At 31.0% G+C, this 14,588-nt stretch overlaps 1 protein-coding gene across 4 annotated transcripts; it reads right to left on the bottom strand.

Annotated features, from left to right (window-relative positions):
• Positions 1–3,111: 3,111 nt before the first annotated feature.
• Positions 3,112–13,203, bottom strand: LOC127808850 (F-box/LRR-repeat protein At3g48880). Of its 4 annotated transcripts, none has more exons than XM_052347527.1 (4): positions 12,849–13,203; positions 7,483–7,618; positions 4,623–5,025; positions 3,112–4,036 (listed from the first exon to the last, which is right to left on the bottom strand). In XM_052347527.1, the coding sequence occupies exons 3-4, from the start codon at positions 4,976–4,978 to the stop codon at positions 3,481–3,483; spliced, it is 912 nt and encodes a 303-aa protein (XP_052203487.1). In that variant the 5' UTR covers positions 4,979–5,025; positions 7,483–7,618; positions 12,849–13,203; the 3' UTR covers positions 3,112–3,480. The 4 variants fall into 4 exon arrangements, with proteins under 4 accessions (XP_052203487.1, XP_052203496.1, XP_052203501.1 ...); XM_052347536.1 differs by having other exon boundaries at positions 7,503–7,618; XM_052347541.1 differs by lacking the exon at positions 7,483–7,618 and having other exon boundaries at positions 4,623–4,751.
• Between the last annotated feature and the right edge of the window lie 1,385 nt (positions 13,204–14,588).

The raw sequence follows: 14,588 nt of genomic DNA, 5'->3' as shown, positions 1-14,588 counted from the left end.
TATAAAGTCTTTAATACAATATTCAAACAAAAAATATAAATTACAAATACTTTCAATAAAAAAATTTAAATCACAAGAGTTTTATTTCAATGACTAAAATCACAAAAAAAAATCTCACATAATTTATTAATTGAAGTTCTTTGAATCACGTTTTAATTTTTATTTTATAATTTATCGTCACAATTCTCTTAATTATAATAATTTGTAATGGTTAAAGGTAGAAATAAATAAATTCTTAATCAAGTAAATGGTCAATATTATATTCTTTGAGCCAAATAACTTTGTTTGTACCATTAAAAATGCTTTTAATCTATCATAGGTCTAATAACTTTATATCAATTCTGCACGTTTGAAGATATGTAGCAGCAATAATAATTGCACGTTTGAAGATAAGTTTAATAACTTAGATGATTTGCAATTACTCCTTCAACCTTCTATCAACGACGATAGAGTTAAGATGATTGTCTTTGCATGATTCTTACGATTCTTGATACTCATATTATTGATTATATTGGAGAAAATAAATCGTAAGTGTGAGATTTTATTTTATTGTATATAGCGAGAAAAACTCACGATTCATTAGACGATATATCACTTGTCTAACCGCTCGACCTATGCCCTCTGAGTATGACGACAAAGTTTTTGAGCTTACAAATCATCTAATTTTCAATAGTGGCTGCCCGGAAATATTGCTGCACCCACCAATTTTCATGTAAGTGAAATATTTTGTATTTCATGTGATTTTTTAAAAAAATTATTTAGTTTGAATACTCATAAATATAGTAATAATTAAAATAATAGTAATACTTACTTTTTATTTAAATAAATTTAGTTACGGTCATAACACTTTAATTTTTTTTGAATTTATTTAATACATCAAATTCATTTGAATAATAAAAATAGAATATAGAAAAAATATTTTAATATAATCTATCAGAACTAACAATGCCAATCATTGTGATTTTATAATTGTTTGAATAGTATTAAAATTTATAGAAACGATGTACAAAAAATTTTAATTTTTTTATTTACTCATTTAAAATAATTTTAAATTTATAAATTTTTTTAAATCCTTTTAAATTTCTCGATCATTTAATAGTTTTAATGTAATTTAATAAAATTTTATTTTAACAATGGAGATAAAAAATGAAAGAGCAATAATTTTAGTAATTTTAAAGTATCTCAATGTAAAAATGACATAATATTAATTTATATTTTATTTATAATAGTTTTATGGATAATAGTCAATATTAAATACATATATTTTAAAATCACTGTGGAAAATTTGTGGATTTTTTAAAATAGTATTTGGTGTTTAATGTGATATTTTATATTTGTGACAATATTAAAAAAGAAAATTAATGGGTTGAAAGGATCATAAAAAACAATGTAGTAATCATTTTATCATTTAACAGAATTTATTTATAATCATAAAAAATTTAGCGCAACCAGCTTATTTGATCAATAAAAATAAAAATTTATTTAATTATTCAGAGTCTATTTTATATAAAGGAAATTATCAAAACGGCAGCTGGTTCTAAGTAAAGAGGTCATTGTCGAAGAAATATAATTATTCAAAATCTATTTTATATAAAGCAAATTATCAAAACGGCAGCTGGTTCTAAATAGAGAGGGCATTGTCGGAGAAAGTCGAGACACCGCAAGCTTGCCATTGCGAAGATTCTAACGTCCCTTGTTGCTACCTATCATCGTCGATTGATCATCTTTTTTATTAAACGTCACCATGAAATCCCGCCTCCCGTTGGTGAGACAATTTGGAAAGACAAACAACCTCCATCAATGGCATTGCCGTCGGACTGCCTTTACTTTTGTGAATTTGTTGCCACAATTAAAGAATTTCCAATTTTTGGTAATTGATTTGCTTGATTCCCTTTAATTTGAAAATTAAAGTTACTGATTTCTTCAATGAAATGCATGATAAATTTGTCGGAGATGATGATGGAGTAAGAAATGAAATCTAAGAAGCAATTGAGAGAAATGGGAGATAAAGGTATGATGACGAGGCTGTTAGATCATAAATTTATGTGATAGTTAAATTTAATCAATTATAATGATAGTTTAATCAATTATAATTTAATTCATAAAATCTTATAAATTCTTTTAATTTTATCCTTTCAATAATGAAAATGAAAAGTTACAGAAGGCTTATTTAATTATTTTAGGATAACTTAATGGTAACATTAAAAAGAACTTTTTTAGATTTTTCTTATTTCACGAAATTAATGCATCATCTTATTTAATCATTTAATTTTTTTAAATATTTTTGTAGTTGATAAAAAAATTTAAATTCATTTAAATATTTTTAGTCCTACATCCTTTCGATAATGAAAATGGAAAAAATTAGAGAATATTTACTTAATTTTTTTAATATAATTTAACAAATTTAAATTTAATGTGATATAAATGTTCTATATTGAGTTTCATATAAATACTCTGAAGGAACTGATAGATAGAACCGGTGTTATCTACGGAATAAGTGATATTTTATTTTTTGTTATTAAAAAGAAATTGTAAAGTTTAAATAATTTTAATTCAATGTTTTAAATGTTATTAATATAAGTAAATTCATTTAATGTATTTTTTCATTTTGTTATTTTCATTATTAAAAGAAATAAAAGTGTTCAAATAAATTTACTATAATTTGTAAAATTTTGGGCATGCAAATAGATTTATTTAATGGGTGTTCTTTAATTTTTTTTTTTTTTTGTTATTGAAAGGAAATTATAAGCTTTAAATAAATTTAATAGAATCTATAAATTTTATTAATATAAATAAATCTATTAAAAGAAAATTAAAAAATTTAAAGAAATTCAATAGGAATTGTAAATGTTATTACCATAAATAAATTCACTTAATTGATATATAAATTTGTAATTGATGTTTTATAATTTACTATAAATAAATACATAATTAAGCAAATGCAGCAAATCCAGTAAAAGGCACACACACAAACCTAAGCTAAAAAGCAAAAAGATGCAGGAACTTAACATTTGCTCTATTTCTTAGTTTTGGAACATGTAGGACTTTGTGTCTTCCTAAAAATCTCCTTTCCAGAACAATGTACTCAAAGAGGTCAAAAATGCTGTCACATACAAAAGCAGGCCCTTTAATGCTGTCTTTGAATCTAAAGTAACACAGCTTTCTGGATCAAATTCTCTTTGGAAATACCCAGTAATTAATCCATCTACTGCTTAGGGAATACATGTAAAGCTGAATATAGACACCAAGAGCAAAACCAATTGGGAACATAAAACGGGCATTGTCTATACAGCAACAACAAACATAAAACCTCACAGCTAAAAAGCATATGGCAGTTTAAAATACAACGGCAACCACCAGTCAGGGGGGATTGTCTGAAGCCAATTTGAAGATCAGTGAAACAACTATAGTTTGGTTGCTTTGCAAAAACTAAAATCACCTGTCCAAAAAGTTTATCTGCTATACTACCCGCAGATGCATTCAGAGGGCAAGTGACTTTACCTCATCCATTTTCCACAACTCTTCATACCTGTACCATCTTAATAACCCGTCATCAGCTCTGGTGCGCTGGCACATGGTGCAATTATCATCAGTACAGGTAAAGAACCGGCGCAGCCGACCAGCCTTCTTTAGAATTGACTGGTCAAGATCCTTGAGCACTCTTGGGGACGCAGGAAGTTGAGGGACATCGATAATGAGAGAATGTGATATGTTTAACACCTCCAAATTTGGTAAGCCCTCTAATATGGTGTTCAAAGCCTCCTTCGAAATCCTTGAACATCGGAGGCTCAAAACCTTTAAGCCTGGGAGAAATTTTGTTAATGCAGACGCATACAAAGTATCACACGGACCTATGACTTTAAGTTCAGAGAAGTTTTTGCAATTACGGGAAATTTCTTCCAACAGGTATGGAAGATCTGCCATGCTTAACAATGTCATTGACTCAAGATCTGGCCACATTCGAATGGCCTTGCATATTCCAGACTTTTTTACTCGGTTCCATGAAGGCATAACAAGTCGTTTAAGCTTTGGGCATCTGCAAAGAAAAGAGATGACATGGTACCAATTACACTATCTGAATTTGAGGAGATTAAAAAGACTAAGCATAGCAGTAAATGCCTGATATAACCAAGTATACATTTTTTTCTTAAAAGATCTACTTTCATGCAAATTGTTAAAATAAGGGAATAATGTATACTTGTTATTGTCTGAAGGTATACAATGGATACATAAAAGCTTTGACTAATCTAAAAAAGTAATAAAGACTAACCTAACATAGTTATAAACAACTATTGAAAGATTACTTAGGTAATAAAGACTAACATAAGTAATGGAAAATTGCCTTTACTACTGTGTTCTTATCATTATAAAAAAAGACCAATGCTAGTTGCAGTAACTTCTATGTTATTATCACAATGGGAAAGATTTCATTTATGTTTCTGTAGGAAGATAAGTAAGAAACTTCAATGAGATTCCTGGATCAGGATTCCATGAGATATCAAAAAAGGCAATGTATTCATGCATTTGCACATATTGTGGCAGCCAAAAATGGAAATTCAACAGCATTGTCTACATTATATACTATGCATTTATGGCTAGAAAAACCAGTAACTTATACATACCTTTCTGCTGTATAAGTCAATTGATCATCTGTGATGTAGAGATTGAAATGGAATATTAACGTCACTGTGCTTCCCATGCTTAAATTCATGGCAACCCTTAATACTCGCATTAATGTGTTATCAGAATGGCTGTCCACATAAACATATGGCTCAATTGGGATTTTAATAAAATTGGACTTCAGCATTGATAAGTTAAGGGTTCTCCAAAGCATGTGATCCAAAACAGCAATGCGCCATTCGCTACAAACTTGAGCAATGCTAGGAAGCTCAAGGACATCCAAAAGCAGGAATATTTTGATTAAGATATCCTTCTGCATGTCTGCCCATTTGCTCGCAGTTGGCTCATCATGTTCCATTTTGCAACCTTACCGAATCTAAAGCAGTTGAGCTAATGAAACAATGCCTAAAGAAATAAGAAACGCCAAGACACCACTTAGTCTCAGTCCTACCATTAATTTTCAAACATAAGAAAAACTTGAATTCTAAACTGTCATGGTCTTGTATTTAGAGTCCAGCTTCATGTGCAATTTTCAACATGTAGATAAAACCTTTGAGTACTTATCATTTGACAAATTTCTACTAATAGTTCAGAAAAATGGGAAAGTTTAGATAGTTAATTCCACAAAAAAGACTGCTGAAAGCCAAGAATGGAAAAACAATTCTCAAATTTTAAGCTTGAACAACTAAGAGAAATCAACAAAATGCAAAGAATGCAACAGGGGATCCAAATGTCCATCTAGTCAGAGCAGCATTAAAAGGGTCAGGTGCAAAAATCTAAAAAAATATATATACATGTAAAGCATTATTAACAAGAACAGAAACTTGTGACCAAAACATTTATAGCCTAATATGCACCTAGAAATATGATCATGTAAGATGAGTTTTGAGTTTTTGAAGAGAGGAAGACCCAAGAAAATTTGTGGTGGAACCCTTAAAGATGATATTGGATATAATGTCCTTACAGAGGATACAATCATGATGGAAAATGGTTAGAGATTTAGAGAACTCGTGTAGCAGACCCTACCTACTGGGGTTAAGCCTTTTCATTGTTTTTTGTTGTTGTAAAATCATGAGTCTTGAACAAAAGCATCTCTAACTTAATCATGGTTTTTATCAGAGCACAATTAACTAATTTATTTTCTACGAATGCTTGCATTGTATCGTTTTTCTATAAACTTCATAGATAGGTATAGCACATTCAAAAATCCACAAGTGGAAATAGGCTTATCAATAACTTGTTAAGAAGATGATAATCCACTACCGAACAATATAACAAATTCAATTCTTGAAAACCTAATTAAAGAGTAATCAACCAAGCAGCTTTCTGTGGACATATGACTTACATCATTGTTCCTGAAATTATTTTGAATTTCAAATTTTGAAAACAAGTGAACTCGTCTCCTCGGTAATCTCAATAGCCAACAACACAAACTGAGATAATACACTGCATGGATAACAATATAGATAGGATTTACCTGCCAAAGCTCAACTTTCCAAAGACTAACACACATACTTACATCTCTTCTTAGCGGAAAGGAGTTTTCCACCACCTACAAGTTGGGAGGTGGCATCCTGCTGGTAGAACTTAAAATCTTATTAAAAAAAGGTCATAATGGTGATTTTTTCCTCAACAAGAAACTGCAAGACTAAGGAAAAATTACCCTAATCGTGCTTTAAGAATGGCTGAAATATATAAAATGACTTGAAGTGAATCAGATAATTCAGAGTAAAAGTCTGAAATGATGGATTTTTGGGGGGGTAAAAATATTACAATTTTAAAAATACTACAATTTTCAAACTATCTATAAAAATACTACAAAATTTTCATGTCAACATCACTCACCAACATGGCAATTTGAGCCAGAATTAACTTGCTCCTGTGAGAAGCAAGTTACTGTGGAACTCGCTCCTCATAGGAGCGAGTTTCACCAGCATTGCACATGGAACCCCTTCCCATGAGGAGCGGGTTCAACAGTTAACTTGCTCTTCGCAAAACAGGTTTCATCCTGTCTAACCATGCTCTAACTAGATACTAATTTGGAATTCAGTGTGTCTTAAAATTGCAGTATTTTTACAAAAAAAATCTGGAATGATGTGTAAAAACACTTGGTTGAATTTGGACAATATCTCAGCAAATGGTTATATACTAAAAGAGTACAACACTCCAAATGAACACCACAAATGAACTGAGAAACTCACCGCAATCCTTTCCACCAACATTCTTAGACACGCAAGGAAAGACCTTATATCTACCTATGTGCCATCCACCACACGGTTGAGAACCAAGAGTTGCTACAATAATAATGTAAAGAACACAAGATAAAACCTTAAACAAAAACAACCAAGAAGAGAGAGCCAATAGAGGACTATTGCCTCTATTGATGGAAGAAGCAAGAAGAAGCCCAGCAGGTTTACCAAATTATCCTAGTTTCCAAGTAACATTAGGTAAGTAAAAAAGGAACATTGCAGATATGAGAACTACCAGTGGATCTAAGATTCTGATTGAAAAATTTAAAATAAGTAGCATAAAGAAGGGATTTGCATGTTAGGTCAAATTTTAGGAAAATGCATAAATCATGTTATTTCCATTTCTATGCAAACAGAAACAGCCCCGCTAAAATCAAACTCCTCAAGTACCAGAACAATTGAAATTGGAAATTTACAACCAATCAATTCTGGAATTGGAAACCCAGAAACACAAATTCAAGCATCAATTATCTCTGAGTGAAGAATTCATTGCCCCTCTTTTCTTTCTTCTCCCCCATTCTGTACCCAATTCAGATCTTCCATGACCTAACAAGCCTTCACTTCCTCAAACCAAAAAACATAAGAAAAGAATGAAACTTAGAGCACAGACTACCCGGAGCAAAATTTTCTCACTTTCCTCCTGCTTCTTGCTCTTGATCTTCGTTTATGGATAAATGCCCTATGAAATTTTTCCAACAGGCTCCTCGAACTAGTAACTGATGTGAGGAAGGAAATTGAGATTTGGATTCCTGGCAAGGTGTGAAAAGACTGAAAAAGCCTAGCTGTTTAAACAAACTACCTAGGACCCACATTAGCTCTTTGATATTTTCACTTTTTCTTCTTCTTTGCACTGCTGGAGCATAAAAACAATAAAAAATAAATTTTAAAATCAAATGCAATGTGTCCAAAGCACACAGTGTGGCCAACAGGGATGCGAGTGACCATTCATGCAGCGATTTAAAAAATTAATATGCAGAAACTATTTTTTATATTTTATATTTATTTTAAAAATAAAAGAGAATATTGTGATTAATTAATAATTACTGTCTAACTTTATTACTCCTATTTGTTCCCAATGTAAAGATATTAAATTCCATGTATAACAATATAAGCGTGTAAAAAAGGTCAATAATTAGTTGACTTTAATCATTGCAATGACATTAAATTCTTTCTCAAGCATTTTAGTAGAAAATGGAAAGTTCAACTAAGTATTAGTAATTTTAATTCTTGTCAACAAGATAATGAGTAAATTTCAATAACCACATTTGAGGATTGCCTTAATTATAAGGGTCATCCCTATGTTTTAAAAATGGTAATGACCTCTCCTATATTACCCCTACTTTCTCTCTACTCCCCTTTCTATCATTTTAATTACAAAAATATATTTTCATTAATAACAAAAACAAATTTTTTTAATTACAAAAAATATAGTTTCTAATCTTTATGGTCACTTAAACAGTTGGAACTTTCACTGGCAATAGCTGAACAGAAGTCTCTAAAATTAGAAAAGGGTGGGAGTGCATAATCTTGGATTTGACATTTTGATGCTCCAATTTTGCTTGATACAAGGTCAGTAATAAATACTGATTTGTATGTGTGCACATAAGTATCCACATAACCTTGGTTCAATAACCCATTCATAATTTAATTTTAAGCTTAGAATCAAGGATAAAGTAAGCAGGTATGAAGCATCTGGAACTTCTGCAATTAAAATAATAACTAGCATTTTTGTTTTCATGGCTTAATTAGGCTGATGAATCCCAAATCAAAAGCATCGTTCTAACTTCCTTCAATCTCTCTTAACTCTCCATTTTTCTTCTTGAGATAGACATTTACCTTGGTTAAGTCCATTCAATATATCTAATCAACTCCCAAACTCGAGGTTGGTTATCAGTTATCTTTTTGAAGTGGAGCATAGGCACGAAAAAATGAGCAACAATTGGCAAGAAGTTTTTCTGAAACTAATTAAAACTAAGATGGTAGAGCAATCAGTTAAAGCTACTTTATGTAGTCTTTATGTGACATTATGAATGCCAATTGAGTTACACTAAAGGGGCTTAGAGTTGTTCTGATGGTTATATCTTCTTCCACACTCTCTATGTAGTCTTTAAGGTCCCATGTTCCAGAGTTAATCTCTGTTTTATCCTCAAATTCCTCTATTCCCCTTTTTGTTTTCTTCTGTTCTTAAGTCCCAGTACTCTTATCTCCTTCAATGATGAAACTTTTTTGGGAGTTTATTGAATCCAGATTTGGGTATAGAGTTGTATGCCATTGAAAAATTTTCTTCAAGACTTTGTTGATTGTAACTTACCACCCTTATATCTTCTCTTTTTCTCTTCATTCCCTACTTACGTTCTAAAACCCCTTCATGGTACACTGGTATTTGTTCCCATTTCTTAGTTGAGACTTTCTGATTCATGGGTCCATCATTCCAAGTTTTTTCTCTAATCTGATCATTTATATCTTGCAGGTTTCAAAAGGAAGTTGGACAATAAGACAATCTTAATTATGACTAGCATTTTTTGTTTTCAACCCAAGTATGGTCTCTGTACACTTCCTGATTTCTCTCTCCAAATAAGAATCAGGAAGGAACAACTAGGATGATGAGAACTTATGGAAATGGAAGTACAGATTCTGTATTATATACTTCTTGATTTCTCTCTTCCTTATTTGATGTCTTAATTAGGATGATGAGGGATTAAATTAAAAAGCCTGGCCATGGCCACCATTTTTTGATTTTTCATCTCTTTTTTCAATTTTACATTGACAGATAATTGAAATTTAGAATTTTTCTCTTCCTGATCAGTTATTAAAAAATTTGCATTCATGCATGTTGAGCTGATACCACAAAAATTAAGAAACAAACCAAATTTGATCATTCAAATACTACAATCATCCAACCTAAGCTAGAAACACATATATATGATACTCTTCATCTCTATGATTCTCCCTAATTGAGTAGAACTTTCATCTGAAGAATATACATAGCGCTACTAATTAGAATTATTTGAGATAAAAATGATGGATCTTCTCTTAAAAAATTGGCAAGGTATTAATTAATTACAAAACATGCACATATGTTCAGGTTGGTTCAATTGCTACTGGTCTTATTTCAGTATTGTTGTTTGGGATTTTCTCTCTTGTCCGCTATCAGGGTAATTTTGTATACATACTGGAATTACAAAAATATGTATTTATTTCCAGCGGTTTACACTGCCAGTAAAACTATCCGAGCAAGCAGAAAACCACCAAAAATAAATTACAAACCACCAATAAGAAAACTATTTTCAGTGGTTTCTTACTACTGGTAAAACTTTATCATTACTAGTGTAAGTGACCGCCATTAAAGATTAACTAGTACTGTCAGTTATGAACTGCCTGACAAATTTTGTTATTTCCAGCAGCATCTTAACACTGGAAATAGTATTTTTACTGGCGGTAGGTTATCATTGGTAAAACCTAAAAATTGGCGGTTAAGCTTACCACCGGTAAAGTATAGTATTATCAAAGGTGATGTCAAACCACCATTTTTGCCTTTTTCCCGCATAAGTAAACCCCAAGTAACTTTACCAAACACATTCTTTACACACAGAAGGTCAAACTTCCGGTCAACCACTGAGAGAAGTTTTTCAGTGATTTCTCTGACTTTTCTTGGCAACTTTCTACCACCTTTAAAACCTTTCCCCCTTGTAGACTTGTAGTGTTAATTAAGTGCATAATTGTCACATATATAGACCAAGAATAAATAAAAAGCATACTAATGCATCTAGGCAGGCTTAAGGAGTTATGGTAGAAAACCCATATAGATGCTAAAATGATCTTAAAGGAAAAACACAATTAATGGATTTATGCAGGACAGGCCTAGACCCGTCATTTCTTTCTTTCTTTATTAATTAATTTTTTTTTTTTTTGGGCTATCGATCAGAACCAGCAGCCAAAAAAATGTAAAATAAGAAAAAGATATATTCTTGCAACAAACCAACATAGATTAATTATCCTAGCATTGATCACAGTCTTCCTCATGTGTGCTTTATATACTATGCTACAAAGTATAAAGACCTTACCCAATCAAGCATGTAATCCATACATGTTAATTGAAAATATTCCATAAATATTTATGTTCAAAATAAACTTTTAAGCAATAATATAAATAGTACCTCAAATCTAGTCAGATAAGAGAAGAGAAACTCGGAATACTACTAATAAGGAGAAACTCGTGTATAGATTTAATCTACCTAAATTGTAGAGTGTAGACTAAGCCAATAAAAAATCAACACCTCATCACCACAGTTTGCAAAAACTGTGTGCTACGTTAACCATGGTTAGAGGTGAGTTTGCAAAAAGTACAACAAATTTTATTTACTTAATAAGTGACCTATGATATGTCCAATCAATCAAACAACCATTTCTCTACAATAGGTGTGAGGACAAAAAATATATATAGATAGATCATAACGACATAAAAGGCAACAATTCAATCTGTCCTTAAATTTGAACAAAAAAAAGGCAACAATAAAGGCAATACTGTATAAATGCTATTCAGCAATAAGCAAAAGTTTAAATTTCAGAAATTAGATATAGACAAAAATCTGGATAGGAAAACAATAAATAATGATGTTATTAAGACACTATCAATAGCAATAGCTAGCTTTTAATAACAGAAAAAATTATTAGTGTTAATTCTAAAAGGAAAAGGACAACTTCATACTCAACTGCCATCCAACCCCAACAGACTAGACCCAGGGGGATTTTGGTAGCAGAGAAAGGAAAGAAAACTCTCTCCTATTTAACCACCAGTTTGAGAAAATTTCAAAATGCGGTTTCTTATCTACTTCTTCTATGTTCTATCCGATCCTCTGTGATCTTTTCCAACAAAAAGAAGTGACAGCATCCAACAAGAGGAAAAGCAACATTCTCCGTTCTCTACTTTTCTCACTTGTCTCAACCAATTCCCCAAACAGACAGCAAAACCCTTTGAATCGATAAGCCTTTCCAGAATTAACAAGAGCAGGAGATGCCTCAACAAGAAGATAGGTATCAAGCAGGGATTAGAGAACATGAACCAATAGTAGAATGACGAGAAAGTTACACGTAAATTGAACCCCTGAACCACTTATATCACCTGCATGCAACCCACCAACTAATACCAGATCTTAGACATAACCTTCACAAATTCATCAAACAATTCCATACCTCTTAAGGTAAAACACATGAAATTCACAAGGCAAGAGCTAAGTACTCCAAAGAAATACACCCACCACGAAAAATTCCAAGAAACCAAACATTGAACAAATAAAAGAAAAACATAAGTCCATTGATATGGCAGCACCACAGAAGAAGACCAAGAAAAACTTAGTATGAAACTTCTATGTATGATATGAGCAATAAGAATCTTACAGAATATATGGTTATAGATAGAAATGATGGTGAGCTTGAATTCGTGATGATGACACATCATAGACCTATGTAAGATAAGTGGATTTTTCTTATTCCTGCTGGCATAACATTTTTTTCTATATTTTCTTTTCTATTTCATCACCCATCTTTTGAACAAGAAGAAATGTTAGCTCGCTCTTTCTCCACTCAATTATATCCAACAATAGGAAAGAGTAACATTCTCCTTTTCTTTCTTTTATTTTCTCTCCCGACTAGCATTTCCTTTTTTATTCTTTTCTCTCCAAAGTCTCAACGAACTGTAAAATCTCTTGAATCCCATAAATGTCCGAGCTTTTTCAGAGAAAACAAATAGCAGGAGATGCATCAACGAGAATAAATCAAGCAGGAAATAAATGCAGCGAACAAGCAGACAAAACAAATTATACAATTATAGTACAAGAAAAGCTTCAATATTTTAATAATGAACCATCGAGATAAAACACATATGCTAACATCTCCAGATCTAAAGGTGAAGCAAAAATCAACAAAACTAAGGCGCCAAAACAATTTTAAGAATCGAAAAGTACGTTCCTATTCCCATACCTGCTCTGTGAGACATCATGGATCTGACGCTTGATTGCCATGAGCAAAGGCTTCTCAGCCTTCAGTTCCTCTTCGATGATTTCTCCAACTTCCACTTGGAAAACCCGGCCGGACATCTCACTCCGGCGACCGGACGATGACCCAAGCAGTCCCGAGGGAAGTCGGTACATGGTTGTCTATACCCGAAGCAAGAGCTGTGAAGAAGGCTTCCGAGAAGAGACCTGCATAGATTGTGATCGCTTCTTTAGCTCTCCCAGAGCAACGGCGGCGGCGTCGTGGGTTTCTCCAATGGAGACGGGCGAGGGAACGAAGGCACAAGCAGTTCTTATAGAATGAATAGACTGGTATGTTAGCTTTTTTTAATCTTTTCGTAATTGTTATAATCAATAGAGACTCTGTGGTGATATGTCCGATATTTTGTGCAGCAAATTACCATTTCAAACTATAAAGTAAATTAAGGTAAATTGTTCAAATATTTGTGTGGTTTAGATTTTTTGTCTTCTTATATTATCTAATTTGTTTTTAATCAAAATAAATTCTTATCTTTTATTTAAATTATCCAAATATCTCTTTTATTATAAATAATGATGATTAAGGATTAATTAGATGAAACAAAATATATCTTTAATCTCAAGATAATTAATAAATAAATTTATTAAAATAATTACTTAAAAAAAAAAGAACTGAGCCCTATTTAGTGATTGGTTCATCCAAATGATATCGTAATCTATTGTTGGCTTTTAATAAAAATTGTTAGTACCAATAAAAGATTTGTAAATTGTAATTTGTTTTGAAGAGGGTTATTTCGTAATTAAAGACAATGGCAAAAATAAAACTCTTTGCAAGTTCTCTTTAATTAGTATAGTCTTTATATTTTTCACCACTTATTTTTCTCTTCATGCAAATTTTTTCACAAACTTATTATATGCACACACTATCTCAACTTTTATCTCTTATTATTAGCATAAACCAACTATTTTATTGTTGACATAGACAACAAAGCCAACCATGATTTTCATTAATTAATTTGAAATCAAACACTAAATTTTTAAAGAATGATAGAAGAAACTATAATTAGGAATTTAAATAAGGTGATGTATTTATTTGTATATGTGTGTCGTGCTTATGGAAAATATTAAGAGAATGATATATAATGAAGAGAAAAAAAAAATATGACGATAAAGAGAGATGGATAATTATCTCGTTATTATCAACAAAATTTAATAGTAAGAAAATTTGTTGGGTTCTAACAATTCTTACAATGGTTTTAGATGAGTTCCACTAAGTCTTTGTTTTTTTATTAATATTTTAAAGTTTTTTAGTCTTTTATTTTCATAATTAATGAAATTAAAGATAAGTTTGGTTTAATTATTTATTAACTGATGCTGCTTATAACAAAAAGAATATTTCAATAATTTAAGTGAAATATAATCATTTATTTTGGTAAAAACAAACCGCAAATGAAGATTAGACAAAATGGCTAAACCACCAAAGGAGTTCGAGCAATTACCCTAAAATTAAATATCATTGATAATTTTCTTATGCATTAATTATTTAATAATTTACTTATTAAATGACTTTTTTTTTTCTATGCAATGAATCATAATTGTAATTATTTAATATTTATTAGAATGGATGAATTGAATTATGATTTTTGGGATAATCATAATTATAATCGTGATTCTGTGTTTATAATTATATCTGTAATTATAATTATAAGAGTATAAATTTTTATAATCA

Source organism: Diospyros lotus, chromosome 1 (assembly GCF_014633365.1).
Source record: "Diospyros lotus cultivar Yz01 chromosome 1, ASM1463336v1, whole genome shotgun sequence".
NCBI classification, from domain to species: Eukaryota; Viridiplantae; Streptophyta; class Magnoliopsida; order Ericales; family Ebenaceae; genus Diospyros; species Diospyros lotus.
The sequence above is the reverse complement of the archived record's forward strand: the minus strand, read 5'-3'. Positions and strand labels throughout refer to the sequence as shown.

Excerpts from the sequence above, each read along its gene's own strand:
- LOC127808850 (XM_052347527.1), bottom strand. The coding sequence starts at position 4,978 with ATGGAACATGATGAGCCAACTGCGAGCAAATGGGCAGACATGCAGAAG. Across the intron at positions 4,037-4,622 it reads TTGACTTATACAGCAGAAAG|ATGCCCAAAGCTTAAACGAC; the intron begins GTATGTATAAGT and ends TTTTCTTTGCAG.